General features: G+C 40.6%; 1 protein-coding gene across 1 annotated transcript in view; it reads left to right on the top strand.

The window, feature by feature from the left end:
- The first annotated feature begins 254 nt into the window (after positions 1–254).
- Positions 255–17,401, top strand: part of LOC125688141 (pinopsin-like) — a 79,396-nt gene continuing 62,249 nt past the window's right edge. Inside the window, exons 1-2 of the mRNA XM_048933788.1 lie at positions 255–401; positions 5,482–6,197. Coding sequence (XP_048789745.1) covers positions 5,861–6,197 — 337 coding nt within the window. The 5' untranslated portion in view covers positions 255–401; positions 5,482–5,860. The remainder of the gene's footprint in view (positions 402–5,481; positions 6,198–17,401) is intronic.

A 17,401-nucleotide genomic window follows, 5' to 3' on the forward strand; every position in this document is an offset into this window, starting at 1 on the left:
TCGGCGCCTGTTCGATCCGCGGTGCAAAGAACACAGCGCGGAATACAAGAGGAGCACAAGAAGGGAGACTCCTGTAACAGGGAGGAGGCAGCGGGGAGGCGGCTCCCACGATGTTGGCTGCCCCTTCTCTGCCCATCGCCCCTGACCCGCTATCTGCCCCGCTATTCCAAAGTTGCCTGTCTTTGTCCCCAGCCTGGGCAAGGACGACGACGAGGAGGACGAGGAGGAGACGGAAGGCGGGGCGAACCCTCCGCTTCCACCCGGTGGAAAGCGAGCATCGTGCCGCCAGCATCCCCGCCAGCCGCCGCTTCCCGAGCGCGGAGCATCGCCCTGGGCTCGCCGCCTCCGCTGGACACAGGTGGGGGCTGACGTGATGTGGTTGTTCTGCGTGCTGGATGCAGGTGGGTTCTCTGCTTTTCTGTATATGTTCTCACAAAGAAGCGTCAAAAGTTTGTACTCTGCTGTTAGAACAGGAATTTGTGTGGGAAACTGCACATCAGAGGGCTTGCTTTAGTTTTTAAAACACCAGCTAAAAGTAGCTTCTACTTTTCTTCTACGCTGTTTTTCTGGTCAGAAATTTCACTCGAGTCAACACTATAACTCAAAGGTGGTGAACCTCATAGTGTGTATTCTGTGTTGTGTTGGCTTTGTTCTCACGTTTGTCCTTTTTCATAACTGCAAACTGCTATGAATATGTCCGTGAGCCTGCATGAAGAGGTCTTCACACAAACAGGGGTTCTGGGAGCTGAGAGGTACCCAAACTCCTAAAGCATGGAGCTTCCTCTCTTTATCACTTGTCAAGTCCTGCAAAGTGATTTATGGCTCAGAGAGCACAGTTCAGAAGAGATCATAGAATTGTTTGAGTAGGAGAGCTTTAAAAATCTTCTCATCCAACTGCCCTGCAATGAACAGGGACACCTGCAGCTGTTGTAGGGTGCTCAGGGCTCAGTTCAACCCAATCCAGTCAGAGATGGGAATACAGTGTTGTCTTCAGTGCTTTGAGGTCCCATACCACTTCCCTTCTTTCAAATCTAAAAAAGAAAAACCCAACTATTTGAACTAATTTGATTGTGGATGCTTCTCATTAAAAACAATGCAGTTCCACATTGGAAGTCGAGGTGTAGTGTATACAAACTTAAACTTAGTCCTGTTCCTCCACCCCCACACCCAATTAAACTAAGCACGCATGCTTTAGACATCATGTCTGGCACTTCATAACATTTCAACTTTAAGATTTGTTGTTGAGATAACTATGAATAGTTTTGAAATTGTAGCTCTTGAGTAGAAAGCTAGGTTCATAAATGAAGGAAAACCTCTTATAAAATTGATTTTAATGTCAACAACAGTCTGATTAAATCTGTGTGCATATCTGTAAGTGATTTTTTAGCTATATCAGAAAAGAATAACATGAGTGTAATGTAAGAGAGTAACGTAATTTCTTATCAAAATTATTTGGAAATTCCATTTTATTAATCTTACACAAATTTATGCACTGTTAAACATAAAAATGAAGTAAGCAACATTTTTGACACTCTACACAACTTTGCAAGGGATGATGATCAAGAATCCGCCAATAGAAATAAAGAACAAGTTCATTTAAAAAAAAATCTGAAACCCCTGAAATTCGTATGTCCTATGCACTGTTCATTTATGCTTATTTTTGGTCAAAGAGGAGGTGGAAAACCAGCTTCACTGGTGTAGGATATCGGTCACACTAATGTGTGTTGGCAAGTGCAAACATAAGCCAGACACTCTGACTATCAGTGCCTATATTTTCAGAATATAACATCTGAGATAACATCTTTTGAAACACTTTTTTTTTCTTCTGACAGCTTCAGAGAGTCATGCAAGCAATGACGGGTGCCTGTTTTGCTGTATCTTTAGATTACTAATGTCAGAATTGGTTATCAAAGCTTTTAATAACTGGTGATATTAAAGAACTTTGGTCATGTTTCACCTGGCTGTACGTTTTTGTATCACTTTGGGTGTGTTTTCAGTCCCACATGAACTATTCCAAGGAGATAATCTGGATGCTCATTTATTTGTTTCAACTACAACTGTAGCTTTTATGTATTTATTTAAGTAGAATTAGGAGGATTAGATGAGTTTTGGCACTGGATGACCCTCAGGTTGCTAGAAGCTGAGTCTGAGGTGTCCTGCTGGAGCTCAGAGACTGGCAGTGCAGCAGGTCACTGGTAAGACAGTGTGGTAAAAAGAAACCTCCATAAAGCAAGCAGAGCGTCCAGAGGAAAAAGAAAACAAGTGAAGCTTCAAGCATGCAAGCCCATCTTCAGGTGGTTTTCAGGAATGCTTGTTAGCACCAACTAGAAGCTAATATTAGGTAAGAACTAGACCAGTTCTTTCAAGGGATGCGTATGGGAGTTTGGTGTCTAGTGAAATCTGAATTTGGTTTACTTTTTATTCAAAGGTGTGAAAACCTTAGCACTTCTTACTACTACTGAGCTCTTTTTCTGCAAGGAGACTTGCACACAGCCCAGATCTTCAGGTGTTTCTCTCTGCATGCTCCTGTCTCTTCAGCTCTCCCAAGACTTTTCAGACCATACCTTAGTGTGTCCTTTTAGTCATCTTTCACTTTCAAATGGCCATGGTTTGACCATATCTCAGCTCACATGGTGTGTCTTACCTTTATAAAAAGATATGTTACACTGATGTACTAGGCACCGCTCCTCTTCTCTGATCACCAAGATGCCCATGCTGGGCACACCAGGACAGAACCCATTGCACTGATGCCAGATACATTGTAGGCTGCCCCTTGCAAGCTCCTGTCCTGCGGTTAGAGGAGAAAGAATCATAGAATGGCTTGGGTAGGAAGGGACCTCAAAACCATCTAGTTAGAGCATCGTGATCTAGCTGTAGGTGTCCTTGTTTGTTGCAGGGGAATTGAACTAGATGACCTTTAAGAATCTCTTCCAACTCAGTTAAGTCTGCAATTTGATGATTCCTGCCCATGGGCAGGGCTGCCCCCCACCAGCTCAGGCTGCCCAGGGCCCCATCCAACCTGGCCTTGAGCTCCTTCAGGGATGGGGCGCCACAGCTTCTCTGGGCAGCTGTGCTAGCACCTCACCACCCTTTGAGTAATAATTTCTTCCAAATATCTAATCTAAATCTACCCATTATTGGTTTAAAGCTATCAGCCCTTGTCCTGTCACTACACTCACTGATAATCGCAACACTCCATGATAAAGGAGAAAAATCTGGGTTTTGTCTAGATGCTTGGTGTAGAGCTAAATGCTACCCAGCTTGGTCAGCTGAATGCTACCCAGAGAATAAATGTTCTTTTTAAAAACTCTGCAAATATGAATGTTTAATATATATTTAAAAAATGTTCATAGAATCATAGAATCACCAAGGCTGGAAAAGACCTCCAACACCATCCAGTCCAACCATCCACCTACCACAAATATTTCCCCACTAAACCACGTCCTTCAGTACAACATCTAACACATATATGCGTATTTAATAACTGTGTATGAAAGAGCTATATATCATTGTTTATATTTTGATGTTAATAGAGATACATGTATGTAAAGTTGCTCATATTTTTTAAGGGGATTGTAGCCTTTGTCTAACTGTGCTGCTTTAATGATAATATTATCCTGCAATAATTCAAACCCTTGGCCTGTGATTATTCTGGTGAATGTAATTCCCACATAGAAACATTTATGATGGCACACTGTAATCTTTGCTACAGATTATCTAGGCATAACCAGTTCAGTTTGGGGGAGAATAAATTGCATCTGTGCAAATTAATCTGTGTAAATCAGACTTAAGTCTCTCCAAATTTTGACGCCAGATTCAGCATTATGGTTTCGAGAGGAGCAAATATGACTGACCTTACTTAAATTCCTCAATAAACAGACACATGCAAACAGATTAGAGAAAATTGTCTTAGAAATAATGGAGAAAAAAAAAAAAAAGTTTAGTAATAGCTAGGGCATAAGGAGGATTATTAAAAAAGAAATCTACAAATGATAGTAGAGAGAGAATTTCAAGTGCTCCTCCTGTTAGATATGCCTCTTGAGACCCTTACCAATCTAAATTACCATGTCTTTCCTAAATGGGGGGAATGGACAAGGGTAGGAGGAAGATAGAAAGCATCAGCTTTTTGAGTACTGAGTGGCCAATCTGAAGGTTTGCAAAATGTATGTAGTATTTTCATCATTTACCCATCACAGAACAGAGTTAAGGCACTGTCTATATTCCGAATCATTGCAACAATGTCTTTGCCACAGTGACTTCGTGAAATTAAGGAAATAGTAATAACAAATACTTGCAACAGACATTCAGCATGTCAGAAAGCTGTGATTGAAGAAGCAAAAGAAACCGCTGTGTCTTCAGTAAACACTAATGAGCTCTCAGCTTTCCAATTGGTTAACACTTCATTTGTTTACTTATTTTCACACCACAGTTTGCAAAAAGCAACGGTTAGGAGTAATGTAGAAGATGGCACATTTTGAAACGTGTCTAATTATGCCTCCTAAAAGAAAAGCTTTTGTGTTTTCAGCTATGTATTATGCATTTTGTTCCAAGCAGTGGGAATTCCATTGTATTGCAATCTCCATTTTTATAGCAGCATTGATGCAGAATTTGCCTGCAACCATGCGGGAAGCTGGCTAACCAGTTACACATCCACATTAAGCATGCTGCTGTTGCTTCACAAAACACACACACTGCATTCACTGCATGTGGCTATACAAATTCATGTCTGTGGTGGCAGAGAGATGTGAAGCTCTGGGTGTTTGTCTGCTTTATAAATAATGAAGGAGAACACCTGTCCACTGGTAGATGTGGGAGAAGTGGAATTGATATCACAGCTTTGCCAACCTTTACAAGCACCTGAGAGCTTCAGAGACTGCACTTGAAATTATTCTTTCTGGCCCGAGAAATACTTTCTCCTTCTGAAAAATTTGGTTGTAATTAAGTTCTAGCCAAAACTAAAACTTCACTCGGTGGATTAACTTGGCACAGAAGATGATACAGATTTCTCCTCTGGAAAGCTATGGTGAAAGACAGGTATTGCAAGGATTTTTCTCCTCTGAGGAACCTTTCTAGAAAGGTTTGACCAGCCTTTTCCATGCTAAACTGAGAACTGGGGAAGAACTGTTTAGAATAGCCAAGGGAACTTCCATGAACTGATATTTCTGTTGAAAATCAGAGTGAAAACTGAGAAGACAGAAATTTTTGTTGAAGTTTAAATAGGGAGATGCTGTAATTAAATCATATACTGACTTTGGTCTTAATATAGGAAGGCTTGTTTTGTTTTTACCATTTTTATTAGATAGGGAGGTTGGCGACTCTGCCTGTGGCAACGGGGTCGGAATTTGATGATTCTTGAGGTCCCTTCTAACCCAAGCCATTCTGTGATTCTGTGATTCTGTGATTCTGTGATTCTATGATTCTATGATTCTATGATTCTATGATTTGTTTTCTCTTTCTTTCTTTTTTCTTTTTTTTTTCCAGAGTTACATGTTATTAGAAGAAACAACAGTAGCTGCCATTGGTAGGGACGTTTCCCATTTGCTCTGAAGGAGGCCATGTTGAAGCACTTTCTTAAGACACCTTCCAGTCTGAGTGTCAAAAAAAGGTCATCTAAGATGATCCGATTTTTTAAAAATAAAGACGAATTTGTGGTCACTGCTTGGTTTTCATGCCCTGGAGCCACATGCAGATCTTACCTCTGAAAGGTAATGCAGGAAAATATTCCTCAGCTGAGTGAAGATTGCAAGAACCCTGAAATTATTTGATCTGTAATGGGGGGATGCTTCTGTGAAACTGCCAGAGGACTTCAGCATAGAGCATCTGGTGTCTCTGCCCTCACCTACCTGTGGCAAAGTCCAAAATGAACCACACTTGGACATATAACCTGAGCTTTGGTGCACCTACAGATCCTGTTGAGCAAAGAGCTGGACTCTCACGAAATGGGCACACAGTAGTGGCTGTTTTTCTTGGATTTATCTTGTTCTTTGGTTTCCTGAATAACTTGATTGTCCTCATCCTCTTCTGCAAGTTTAAAACCCTCCGTAACCCTGTCAACATGCTCCTCCTGAACATCAGTATCAGTGACATGTTAGTCTGCATCTCAGGCACTACCCTGAGTTTTGCATCTAACATCCATGGCAAATGGATTGGAGGGGAGCATGGTTGTAGGTGGTATGGCTTTGTCAATTCCTGCTTTGGTAAGAGTTCTCTTATTCTATTATTTTCAACAGAGGTGAATGAAGCAACTCAGTGATTTAGCTGCTGTATGGTTAAAAAGAGCAATGCTTTGGTTTACTTGTTACGGTAAAACAGAACTGAAATTCATGGTGTAAAAAATTTTAACTGAAGGCTTTATATAAGAGCAGAGAGCTGACAAATATTCCTTAACATATCTAATTCCTTAAATAACTTATTTAAGAGCTAAAAATGGCATCTACAAAGAGGAATTACTTCTGGAATAAGGAATTAGAGTATGTGAACATACACTGCACTTCCCTCTTTTTCAAGAAAATCTGTGCCAACAGTAAACAGTCCCTTCAGCATTGCTTCTATCACAAACAAAGCCTCATGAAAGTTCTCCATGTGTCATTTGTAATTATCTATTGATCTACAACATGAATTCCCTTTTGTCCCAGATAATGATAGTTTTTGTCATTAGATGCTTTCTGTTCTCCCCCAGAGCAAAATCTTTATTTGAAAATTACATAATGCAGATTCAATAACAAATTAAGTCATGGGACTAGATGTCAGAAATACTCAAAGTGTGCATCCATGCCATAGATAAATAGTATCTTTGCATCCTTCTTCTGTGCAGATAAAACATTTCCCACAACAAGCTTTTGCTGTGTTAGATTTACATTCTTAAGTTAAAATTATTATATTATTTAAATTATGAAAAAGATAAAACAGAAAAAAAGAACAGTCAGACAACAGCCATTGTCCTTCCAAGGTGGCCGATCATTTTCAGAATTGCACCACCTAACAGCAGTGCTTGGTTCATTTATTCCTGTGCCAAAATAGATCTGCTAAGACATGATCTGTCCTGTGGCTGTTCGTCTAGACATGACTCTCACCCAGTCTGCAGGACCCAGTCTGTCTTGCTCTACACCCTTGTTTCGATGGCCTCTAGGCCGCTGGGGCAAGGCTGAGTACACCCAAAGGTCTTCTGCCGCTGATGCTGGGATGTGTCTCATACTGGTGCTTTGGCCTAAGCAGCACTTTGTCAATCCTTGATGTAGAGTAAGAATGCGGATCCAAATCCCTGTGTTCTACCTGTATTGTAAACTCTTGCTGTTTCCAGCAGTGTACTCTCACCCGGTGCCCTTCCCTTCCACAAACTTGTGCTTCACTAATAACAGTTATCTCAACCTGGCAGTTTCCCATGGGAAGCTCCTGCTTTGCCCAAAGTTGTGTAATATAAAAGCACAGTCTTCATGTATCCAAAAATAAACTCCATTATCAGCAACAGCTTGGCTTGGTTTTGGAGGGTGGTAGTTTGTTTTAATCTGTGCAGATCTAAAATAATGTGTTTCTTTTCCATTTTTGTGAAGGAGACTCCTGGTTCCTTAGCTGTCTGGAGCTTTAGCAAATAGCTTCCTCAAAGTAACTTTGTAGAAACATATTCACATGGGAGGCACAGGGGTTTTGGATATATTCCCAAGCCTTTGGTGCTCTGTCTTTATAACTGCAGGAAAAACACAGAGCTGAATGGTTCAGTCACAAGTTTTCTCAGAGAGGGAAAGTTTAGGGCTGAGTTCTCTCCATCCAATTTACCCTCATGTTTTATTATTTAGGAAAGGGATGGGAAGATAACACTTGAATTGAGAAGAAAGAAACACATGTGCTTAGGGAATTAGAAAAAAACATATGTTGAAGGAGTCCTTTTGAGCTTGTTGGCTTGTCTGCTAGGATGCCAGTGTGTTCTCATCCCAGTTACTGTGGACTCAAAACAGCAAAAGGGTCGGCTGCCCTTGGGTGGAATTGCTTGTGGATTGATTCTTCAGATCTGCTGTATAAATGGCAGGTTTCCCTGTTCCAGTGACACCCATGCTTGTGTGAGAGGGCCTGGTGCAGTTTTAAAAGTGGGTTAGATTGGCAAAGGAGCAGCAAACAAACAAAAGCAGAACCGAGAGTGCTAAGGGTAACTTCAGCTCCACTTACTGTTTCTTCATTTGTTAGCAGAGTGGCTGGGCTGGCTGGGACTGCCTGCCTGCTGGCACTTACTGAACTGTGCACATGGAAACTTTTCCTAACAGGGCTGAAGACGTTCTTTTGCAATTCCTTTTACAAAGCCTTGCAACACTCACAACTAATAGAGCATAAGGGGCATGCTGCAGAAGTTCCTGCAGAATTGTAATTAACAAGTGTTCTTTGGAAAATAATATGAGTAAAAGCAAATAATATTAGCAGGTAGCTTAACATTCACACATCTCTATGGACAGCTTATACCTGTAGATGAATACCATTGTTCATACATTTTCTTGAAATTCTGAACTCTAATATGTGCTAAAGAAGAGCTAATGCAAGTGTGCAACAGGTTGACAGCATCTCAGTTCTTCATAGTGCCTGAAAACAAAATTCCTAAGTGTATGATTCTTTTGCATCTCATGTGTGTGCCAAGCGCTACAAACTGAGCACTGAATACCTGAACATCTTAGGGACATGCTAACGGGAATGGTTAATTTTTTTCACAGTATTTGGAAAATGATCTGAAAGAGGTATGTGCTTTGAATCTTTTCACCCCCCTATTCTGAGATTTTCAGATATTAATGGTAAAGGGAAATAAACAAAAGCAACATCTTATTCATTCTTTTCCTTGTCTTCCGTAAAACTTAGCAGTGATTCAGGTACTTGAGAGAAGGAGAAGTAGGTATATTCTCTATCGTAACCTGATGGTGTGAGACCTCACAGTGTAATCACAGAAGATAAGGAAATAGATATTTGTCAGCAAGATGAGTTTCTGACACCAATGTAGTCCAGTTCAGTCTTGATCACTACGGATATGTTGTGAGCGACAAAGTGGATTAGATTTATAAACATAATTGCAACAACTATAAATAATAGAAAATAATGGCTACAATATAAAAGACTGCACTGTAAAAGGAACACGTGTGAGCACATTATATGTGACTAAGAAGGAGGCCATTTATTTGTATTGTTAACAGTTATTTGCAATACTTTAACTGTGCTTCTAAAAAGTTGTATGCTTTTCATTAACTGAAAATTACCATACTCTGTTGTGCCTTCTGCCTTGTTTTGGACTGTCAGAGCTCAGAGGAGTGGCCCTAATGCTCAGGATCCATAAAGAGAGTCATGTTGTAGGAAAGAAGAACTAAAGTTTAAGATTTCAGAGAAAAGAAGGCTCTGTAGAGACCTCATTGTGCCCTTCATATATTTGAAGGGAGTGTATAAACAGGAGGGAGAACGGCTGTTTACAAGGGTGGATAGTGATAGGACAAGGGGGAATGGTCTTAAACTGAGACACAGGAGGTTTAGGTTAGATGTTAGGAGGCAGTTTTTCACACAGAGGGTGGTGACACACTGGAACAGGTTGCCCAAGGAGGCTGTGGATGCCCCATCCCTGGAGGCATTCAAGGCCAGGCTGGATGTGGCTCTGGGCAGCCTGGTCTGGTGGTTGGTGACCCTGCACATAGCAGGGGGTTGGAACTAGATGATCATTGTGGGCCTTTTCAACCCAGGCCATTCTATGATCAAGTTTTGTAGGAATAAACTCTTTAAAATTATTATTTAGTCTTTTTTTTCCCCTTTTAATTTTTTTTTTCTCAAGGGATAACAGTCTGTCCTGCTAAGACAAATTTCTTTATAGAACCAGAATTTCGTATGATATTATAGTAAGTCTATAAGTTTCAGTAGAATTGTGCTCTCCTGTACTAAACAGTGGGAAACTAAGCTTCATGGTAATTATTTGATGATGTATAAAACAAACAAAAAACAACTTCAAACTGTAAAAAAAAAAAAAAAAAAAAAAAAGTAATTCACTTTTTAAATCTACCTGAGAAGGTCTGGATTTTAACTGGTTATTTTGTTCTTTTACACTTTGTTTTGTGGTGCTATGCAAGCCACCTTCTTCCTGTGTAAAATGAAATTGGGAGCAAAGGCTTTACCTGACAGGTCTCCAGCCTGGGGGAAATTTGAGCCAGAGAAAGTAGGAGGATGAGGTTTGTTTGAAATGCAAATATGTGGCCATAGATCACTCATTTTCTTTGAAATGCCTTATCTTTTTAAATCACATAAACGTTTCCCTGGAGGGTGATCCACAAAGCAGATCTGATCCTCTTCCTTGCAAAATCCACAGTGCAATTGACATTGCTCACTGTGGAATTGAGCTGCTGTGGAATTAGTCTTTACTGGGTAATTCATTGCTTACCCTGGGCACTTAAAAGTCATGAATCAAGAACCAGAACTAGGGGAATTGCCATGGGCACAATGGAAAAAATATGGACAAAGCGTAGTTGCTTGCTGATTTCCACACCTCTGCTTTTAAACCATTCTCTGAAGGCAGATGCTTTAGAAACTAATAGGCAGTGCAGATGCTGATCAATAAGCATTTAATGTGGATTTTAAGGAGAACAGTAAATATCATGAGGCTTGCTGCAGCAGCAAGAGAGCTGTTGGGATTTTATTTGGGGGAGCAAAAGGAATGGAACTTGAGGAGGGAAAGCATGGACTATTCCTGTCATTAATTATTTTTCCCTTGTGCTTGTGCGTGTTTGCAGCTCTGTCAAGTGGGTCACTGCAGTGGAAACTGCACATCACAGAGTTGTGGAAATGGATGGATTTTCTGAATTTGTCCTTGTTACCCATCACTTAGACACACTTTGGTAGGTTTGTGGCCATACGTTCAAACAAACATAGATAGGGACACAGGGACAGGAACATGTTCCCGAGTGAACTTGGAGTAAACTTTGTAAGCAGCCTGAAAAACAAATTCTTAAATATATTATGTCATGATTCAGCACTGAAATTTAATTTAGGAAAAATACATTATTTAGTAAAACACTCCCACAGAGAACGTGTATCTACATGCATATTGTCATGCAGCTTTGACCATCTCACACATATTGCCTCCAGTGCCTTGTTAAACACTTCACATTTCTGGACAGATGAAAGCTTTGAAGGAAATTTAATCTTTTCCCAATATATTTGCACCACTATAGACTTCCCAAAGATGTAGCATAGGCACAATTCAGGTACAGATTACTTTTGGAGTTCATTTTCAGAATTTCTACTTTATGCTGTATCAGGACAAAGCATTAAATAGACTAAATGAAGTAATCCTGCCCTGTACCTGGAACTGATGGGGCTCCACCTCGAGTACTGTGTTCAGTTTTGGGCACCTCAGTACAGAAAGGACATTGAGGTGCTGGAGCAGGTCCAAAGAAGGGCAACAAGGCTTGTGAAGGGCTTGAGAAGGTTTGTGAAGGGCTTAGAGAATATGGCCTATGAGGAGAGACTGAAGGAACAGGGGATGTTCAGTCTGGCGAAGAGGAGACTGAGGGGAGACCTTATTGCTCTCTTCCAGTATCTGAAAGGTGCTTACAGCGAGAGCGGGGCTGGTCTCTTCTCACTGGTGACAGGTGACAGGACAAGGGGAAATGGCCTTAAGTTGCACCAGGGTAAGTTTAGCTTGAATAGCAGGAAAAACTTCTTTACAGAAAGGGCTGTTAAGCACTGGAATTGGCTCCCCAGGGAGGTGGTTGAGTCACCATCCCTGGATGTGTTTAAAAGCCATTCGGATGTGGTGCTCAGGGACATGATTTAGTGGAGCATTGTTAGAGTTAGGGTAGGATGGTTAGCTTGTGGTTGGACTCCATGATCTTTAAGGTCTTTTCCAACCTGAGTGATTCTGTGATTCTATGATTCTATGATTCTATGATAAGTTGTGTTAAAAATGAAGATTTCTCCAGTCCAGAAAATTCAGCATTGGATTCTGTGGCTGGAAAGCTTTGAGGTGCATCACTAACAATGACATTTTTGTGTGATTTGTTTGATATTGGAAATATTGTACTGTTTCAAAGGAAGGAGCAAGGAAAAGGTTCTCTAGCTAATTGGAAAACATCAAAAGTTGTGCTCACAGTGCTAGAAAAGTAGGGTCATTACTTGGAGAATTTTACTGATCTTAGTATAGTGTTACAACTGGTGGTTGTTGGTTTTCTTATTTTTTTCTATGTAACTTTAAGCACCTCATATCTGTTAGACAGTACAGTAAATGGAAGCTCAAAATTAATTATTCAGGACGTTATTAAATACGCTTCTGAAACCCATATTTACATGGAAACATGAAATGCTGAACAGATGGAAATCATCTCACTAAAACCAGACATTTTCCAATCCCCCAGGCTTCTTTCATAATCAATAGAAAAACAAATTTGCTCTGCCAATGTGCAAATCATCTGATGTACTTGCAAACTTCTCTTTAGGATGATATGAGCTGTGTCATTGAAGTGACTCTGTTTCCACTAGTTCTGAAAAGAGCCGAGGATGGTGAGGTGGATATATGCTCTGTACCCTCTGCAGCCATGACACGGCCCTCACAACCTGGGTCCTTATTGCTCCTTTTGGCTTCTATGTCATTTTCTTACTTTTTCTTATAGTTTCCTCTTCACTTCAGTGTCGTGCCCTTTTCCTGGATGTTGTGTTTACCTCTTAATTTATTTCTAGATCCTCCAGGCATCATACACCATCCCTACTGAAATCACTTGGAATAACTGCCCAAAAGTGAATATTTGGAAAACATTTATGAGGTTTCCCTGAAGTAGTGCCCACCTCCTTTCAGAACTTGACCACACATTCATTGTTAGGGAAAATGCTGTCTGCTCTGCCTATAGATAACTGGGAGAGCATGATCACTGTGTTTTCATGTGCTACTGATACAAACAGGGATTCAGCTCAAGCAAAAACGTTAGAAAGCCAGTTAAAGAAGGAATCTTACAGTACAGAGAAAGTATTATCAGGCATGGTTGCTTCTCCCTCCTTTGGACTGGGCAGCCTCAGCTCAGCCCCAACTCAACTCCAGTGGGACTGTTTCCCCTTCTCCACCAGGCTCCTAGCTTTCAGCACAGAGGAAATGGAAGCATGTGGCTCTAACAGGAGCTAGAGCATACTCTGAACAGGTCACTGATCCCTGCCTGCCCTTCACCGTGCATCAGCAGGCACATGTAGATTGAGTCATCATGAGTCTCGGCTGCCATTGCCAATATTTTCAGCTGCTGTGTTTTGTTATGTGATAATCTAGAGTCTATTCCCCTAATGCCTGACCAAAAGATAGACAACAAAAGCCATGCAGTGATATCAAGAGTGAAAGGTGTACAGCATTCTTGTGTGTGTGTCCCTGGAAGGAGGAGTGGAATAGCAGAATTCTGCAAAGAGATCAATAATTTCCTTGGAACTTTTTAAAAGTATAATTATCAGCTATCCTCCTGATGCCAAATTCTGTTCTGGAAGAAATGTTCAACAAGTCTGTTTTTGTGTATGTGCAAGTAACTACAATTTTCTGCCTGTGTTCAAAGCTACCTTATCAAGCAGTCATGCCTGTGATTCAATGCATGTATTTGGTTCTGGTACCTAGCTCTACATTGTAGCCATGTATTGAAGAATGTTAAGGACTTCTTGCAAAGAAGGATGCAAAATAAAATCACTTTACATACAGATATGGAAGGAGCTTAAAGAAGAACCACACCAAATTTCCTTGCAAAATTATTCTGGTGATGAATGAGTATAAAAGGTCAGGGCTGCAAGCTGTGTTTGAGATGATGAAAGAGCATTTCTGTCAGAGTTGGGTTTAATCATGTGTATTTGCAGACTGTTCCTTAATTCTAGGTCACAGCATTAACATAGGTAATGCTGTGTCTTATACTACTTTTCTATCACTGTAGGAGAAAATAGAAAACAACTGTGTCTGTAGTCAGGACACACCTGTGTGAAGAAATATGCTATTAAAATGTACCTGGTTTCCTGCCCCCTCTGTGGGTAAAATGAATTAAACTGCAGCCCAGTAAATAAGCAGTATTCACTCAGAAAAAGTACATTGGAGAGCACTGGACTTTGCTTGTGAAAGGCTATTCAATCATATCCTATTTAATTATGTGCTTAATAATCTCTGGTAATTCTTAAGACCTGTGCGCTACCCCATCTGAACAGAATTCTATAATTTAAAAAAAAAAAACAAACTTTGAACTTCCCTTGTAGTCCCTGCAGTCTACCAGAGAATGGATACTATCTCTGACTATTTAAAACCAAGATATATAGCTAGTGGTGTTTTCTTAACTGATGACATTTATTTTCAATGTCCATTTCTTTTAGGAAGCATTTAAGCAGAATGCTACATCTTCCAGTCTAATAAGCAAATGAAAACCTACTGGCTTTTCAGTGATAAAGGAGACACATGACTGTTGGCATCATTCCGAATAATGCCACAGTAATGGCTAATAACTACCAATTTCATTTTTTCTGCTTTTTTCTCATCAGTGGCCAATACGCTTTATTTGAAGTAACCACCAAGGTTTTTATTATCTGTTAGTGTGTCTGCCACTTTTCTAATAAAGAATAGTTATTAAGATGAGGAAATCATTTACAGTAGTTAGCAAAAAGATTGTGCTGATATGGAAAAACAAGTTTCTTTCAAAGCTGGAGCTGCTATGTTTAGATTTGTGTTTTTCTAGGGATCAACATTAGCTTAGAAACATTTCTGAAACCAGAGATTCAATAAATGTCTAATAAGTTAATAAGCTGCAGCCTCTATTGATTCACAGGCTCCTGATGATTTCACAGCTAAAAATGAATCACTACTTAAATTATCCAATAGCCCTAACACCCCCTATTGCTGGAAGGTCTGTGGGTTTGTGGATATTTGTTTTGTTTTGTTTTGTTGTTTCTCCAGAGTACTAAGTGAAAATGACCTCTGACTGCTATTATTGTTGGTTTTTTTTTTCCATAACTGAGACAGGGAAGGTGAACATTTGAGATTTGTAGGCAGCAAACACACAGGAGTAACACTCCAACTAGCTGCTCCCTTCCACTGGCATCCCGCCATTATTTTCAGCATAGCATAACACAGCATAGCATAGCATAACAGTAGAATTAGAATTAGAATTAGAATTAGAATTAGAATTAGAATTAGAATTAGAATTAGAATTAGAATTAGAATTAGAATTAGAATTAGAATTAGAATTAGCATAGAACAGAACAGAATGAAAATAGGATGGAAGTAGTTCAGTTGCAAGGGACTTTGAGTCCAACTGCCTTATCGTGTCACAGCTAACCAAAAATTACAACATATTATTGAGGCCAGTCACCTCTGTAGGAAGCCTGTTCCAGTGTTTTGCACAACCTCATAGTAAACAGAAGTTTCCCAGTGCCCAGGCTGACTGTCCCCTGGTGCAGCTTTATGCTTTGTTCCCATTCTGCCATTGATTCCCAGGAGCAGAGTTCAGCACTTCCCTCTTTCTCCTCCTCAGGACACTGCAGAGCAGTGAGGTCAACTCTTGGCCTCCTTTTCTCCAGACTGCCAACTATCCCTCTGCCCTGACCCCTGAGTGATCTGGGACTTGGTTACCTTCCTCTCTCCTCATGACATGGTGATCTCCACATGGATGAGGGCAGGCAGATGTGGGAGCGTTGACCCAGTTATCAGCCTCAGCATCAATTGCTATGGGCAGCTTCATCCAAAGATTCTTCCTAAAAATGGCAGAGTTGTATTATTTCTCCCATTTGTGGTTTCTTTAAACCATTTCACAGACAGCCACCAGTACGTTGGAAGTGCCATCCTATGGCTGCATATAAGCTTTCGCTGTTACAAATGAAAGCATAGCAGCCAAAATGCAAAAGACTAACGTCTCACTGGGGTAAGCTGTTAATCTTTACATACACTGTGTAGTGTTTTGTCAGAGGCAGATGTTCACCATATGTTAATTTTCTAATTTTTTTTTCCATTGTATGTTTTGTTCTATCATTTTCTATTATTTTGTTTTGTTTTGTTTTGTTTCTATTGGTTCCACTAATGCAATCCAGTGCAGAAACTATAGATAACTTTCCAAGGGAAGGAAGGATCAATCATGCAGGCTTCAAATGCCTCAACAGATTGAAACCCTCTTTCAGATGATTTATTTTCATACCCTTGACCTCCAGCTGCCCTCCCCTGACAGCTCCATGCCGTTCCCTCGGGCCCTGTCGCTGTCACACAGAGCAGAGCTCAGCGCTGCCCCTCCGCTCCCTGTGAGGAGCTGCAGCCGCCATCAGGCCTCCCCTCAGCTCCTCTGCTCTGCGCTGAGCACAACGAGGGGCCTCAGCTGCTCCTCGCACACCTTGCCCTGGTCACTGTCCTTCGGCTGATCCACAAGTGCCTGGGTCTGCACTCAGCAGGATGTCATTAGAAAAATGCCATGGTGCAGAATAGTATGGCAGGAGTGGCAGGTTGCAAAGTCTGCCTCCTAAAGGCAGCAAGGAGTATCTGCACAACGCATGCATGTGCACTGTGGATATTGTGCACAAAGCAACTCTCCTCCATGCCGATCTTTGTAACAGGGGCATAATTTTATCAACACTATCAAATTTTGCAACATTTTTGATCTGCTGGCTTTTCAAAGAAAGAGATGGTGGCTGTAAAAGAGGAGTGCACAGCAATGGCTGTGTGTGGATGTTGAGGATTCTTTTACTGAATGCATTTTGTAAAACTAATTGCATATTTCTGTTTAAAATCCTTGTCAGAAGCGAAGACTGTATCAGAGGAATAGGATGAAAGGCTGCCAAATAAATACACCAGTAGGGATTTAAATAAGCTTTTTTCTAGTAAGTAGAAAGCAGGTTATAAGGGAAGACAAAGCCATGGCTTAATATTCTTTGTGATAAGAGCAGAAAGTAGACATACTACCATCTGGTTGCTCCATATAGCAGTTTTTCTCTATTAGTCAGTGCATCAAGGGGTGTTTAACAAGGAATTTGAGGATGAGAATAGGAGCTTTCTAAGTGTTAGTATCTTATCTGCAGCTGGGGACACTCAGACCTTTGGGAAAGAAATACTAACAGTAGATACATGCAGGTAGTAATCTCTTATTATTCTGTAATTGTATCTTCTTATCATTTTAATAACTAAATGCGAGTTGTGCCTTGCACAGTACGCTCATGCATTCTAAGCATTTGCCATTCAAAAATGTTGCACGGCAAAGCTAAAATGCTAAACTTAAAGTTACAGTAATGTTAAATATTTGATGGTATTATTACGGTATGCAGTGACAGCAGCCTGTGATTTGTGATGTAATGACTCCATGCCTGAAGTAGTACTGTTGAGCATAGTCCTTCCTGGATTTATTTCCCAAACTGAGTCCTCTCTGAAACTCTACAAAGTTTTGGTGTTCACAGTATACCATGTCAGGGAGTTCCACAT

This window comes from Lagopus muta, chromosome 1 (assembly GCF_023343835.1).
Source record: "Lagopus muta isolate bLagMut1 chromosome 1, bLagMut1 primary, whole genome shotgun sequence".
Taxonomy (NCBI): Eukaryota; Metazoa; Chordata; class Aves; order Galliformes; family Phasianidae; genus Lagopus; species Lagopus muta.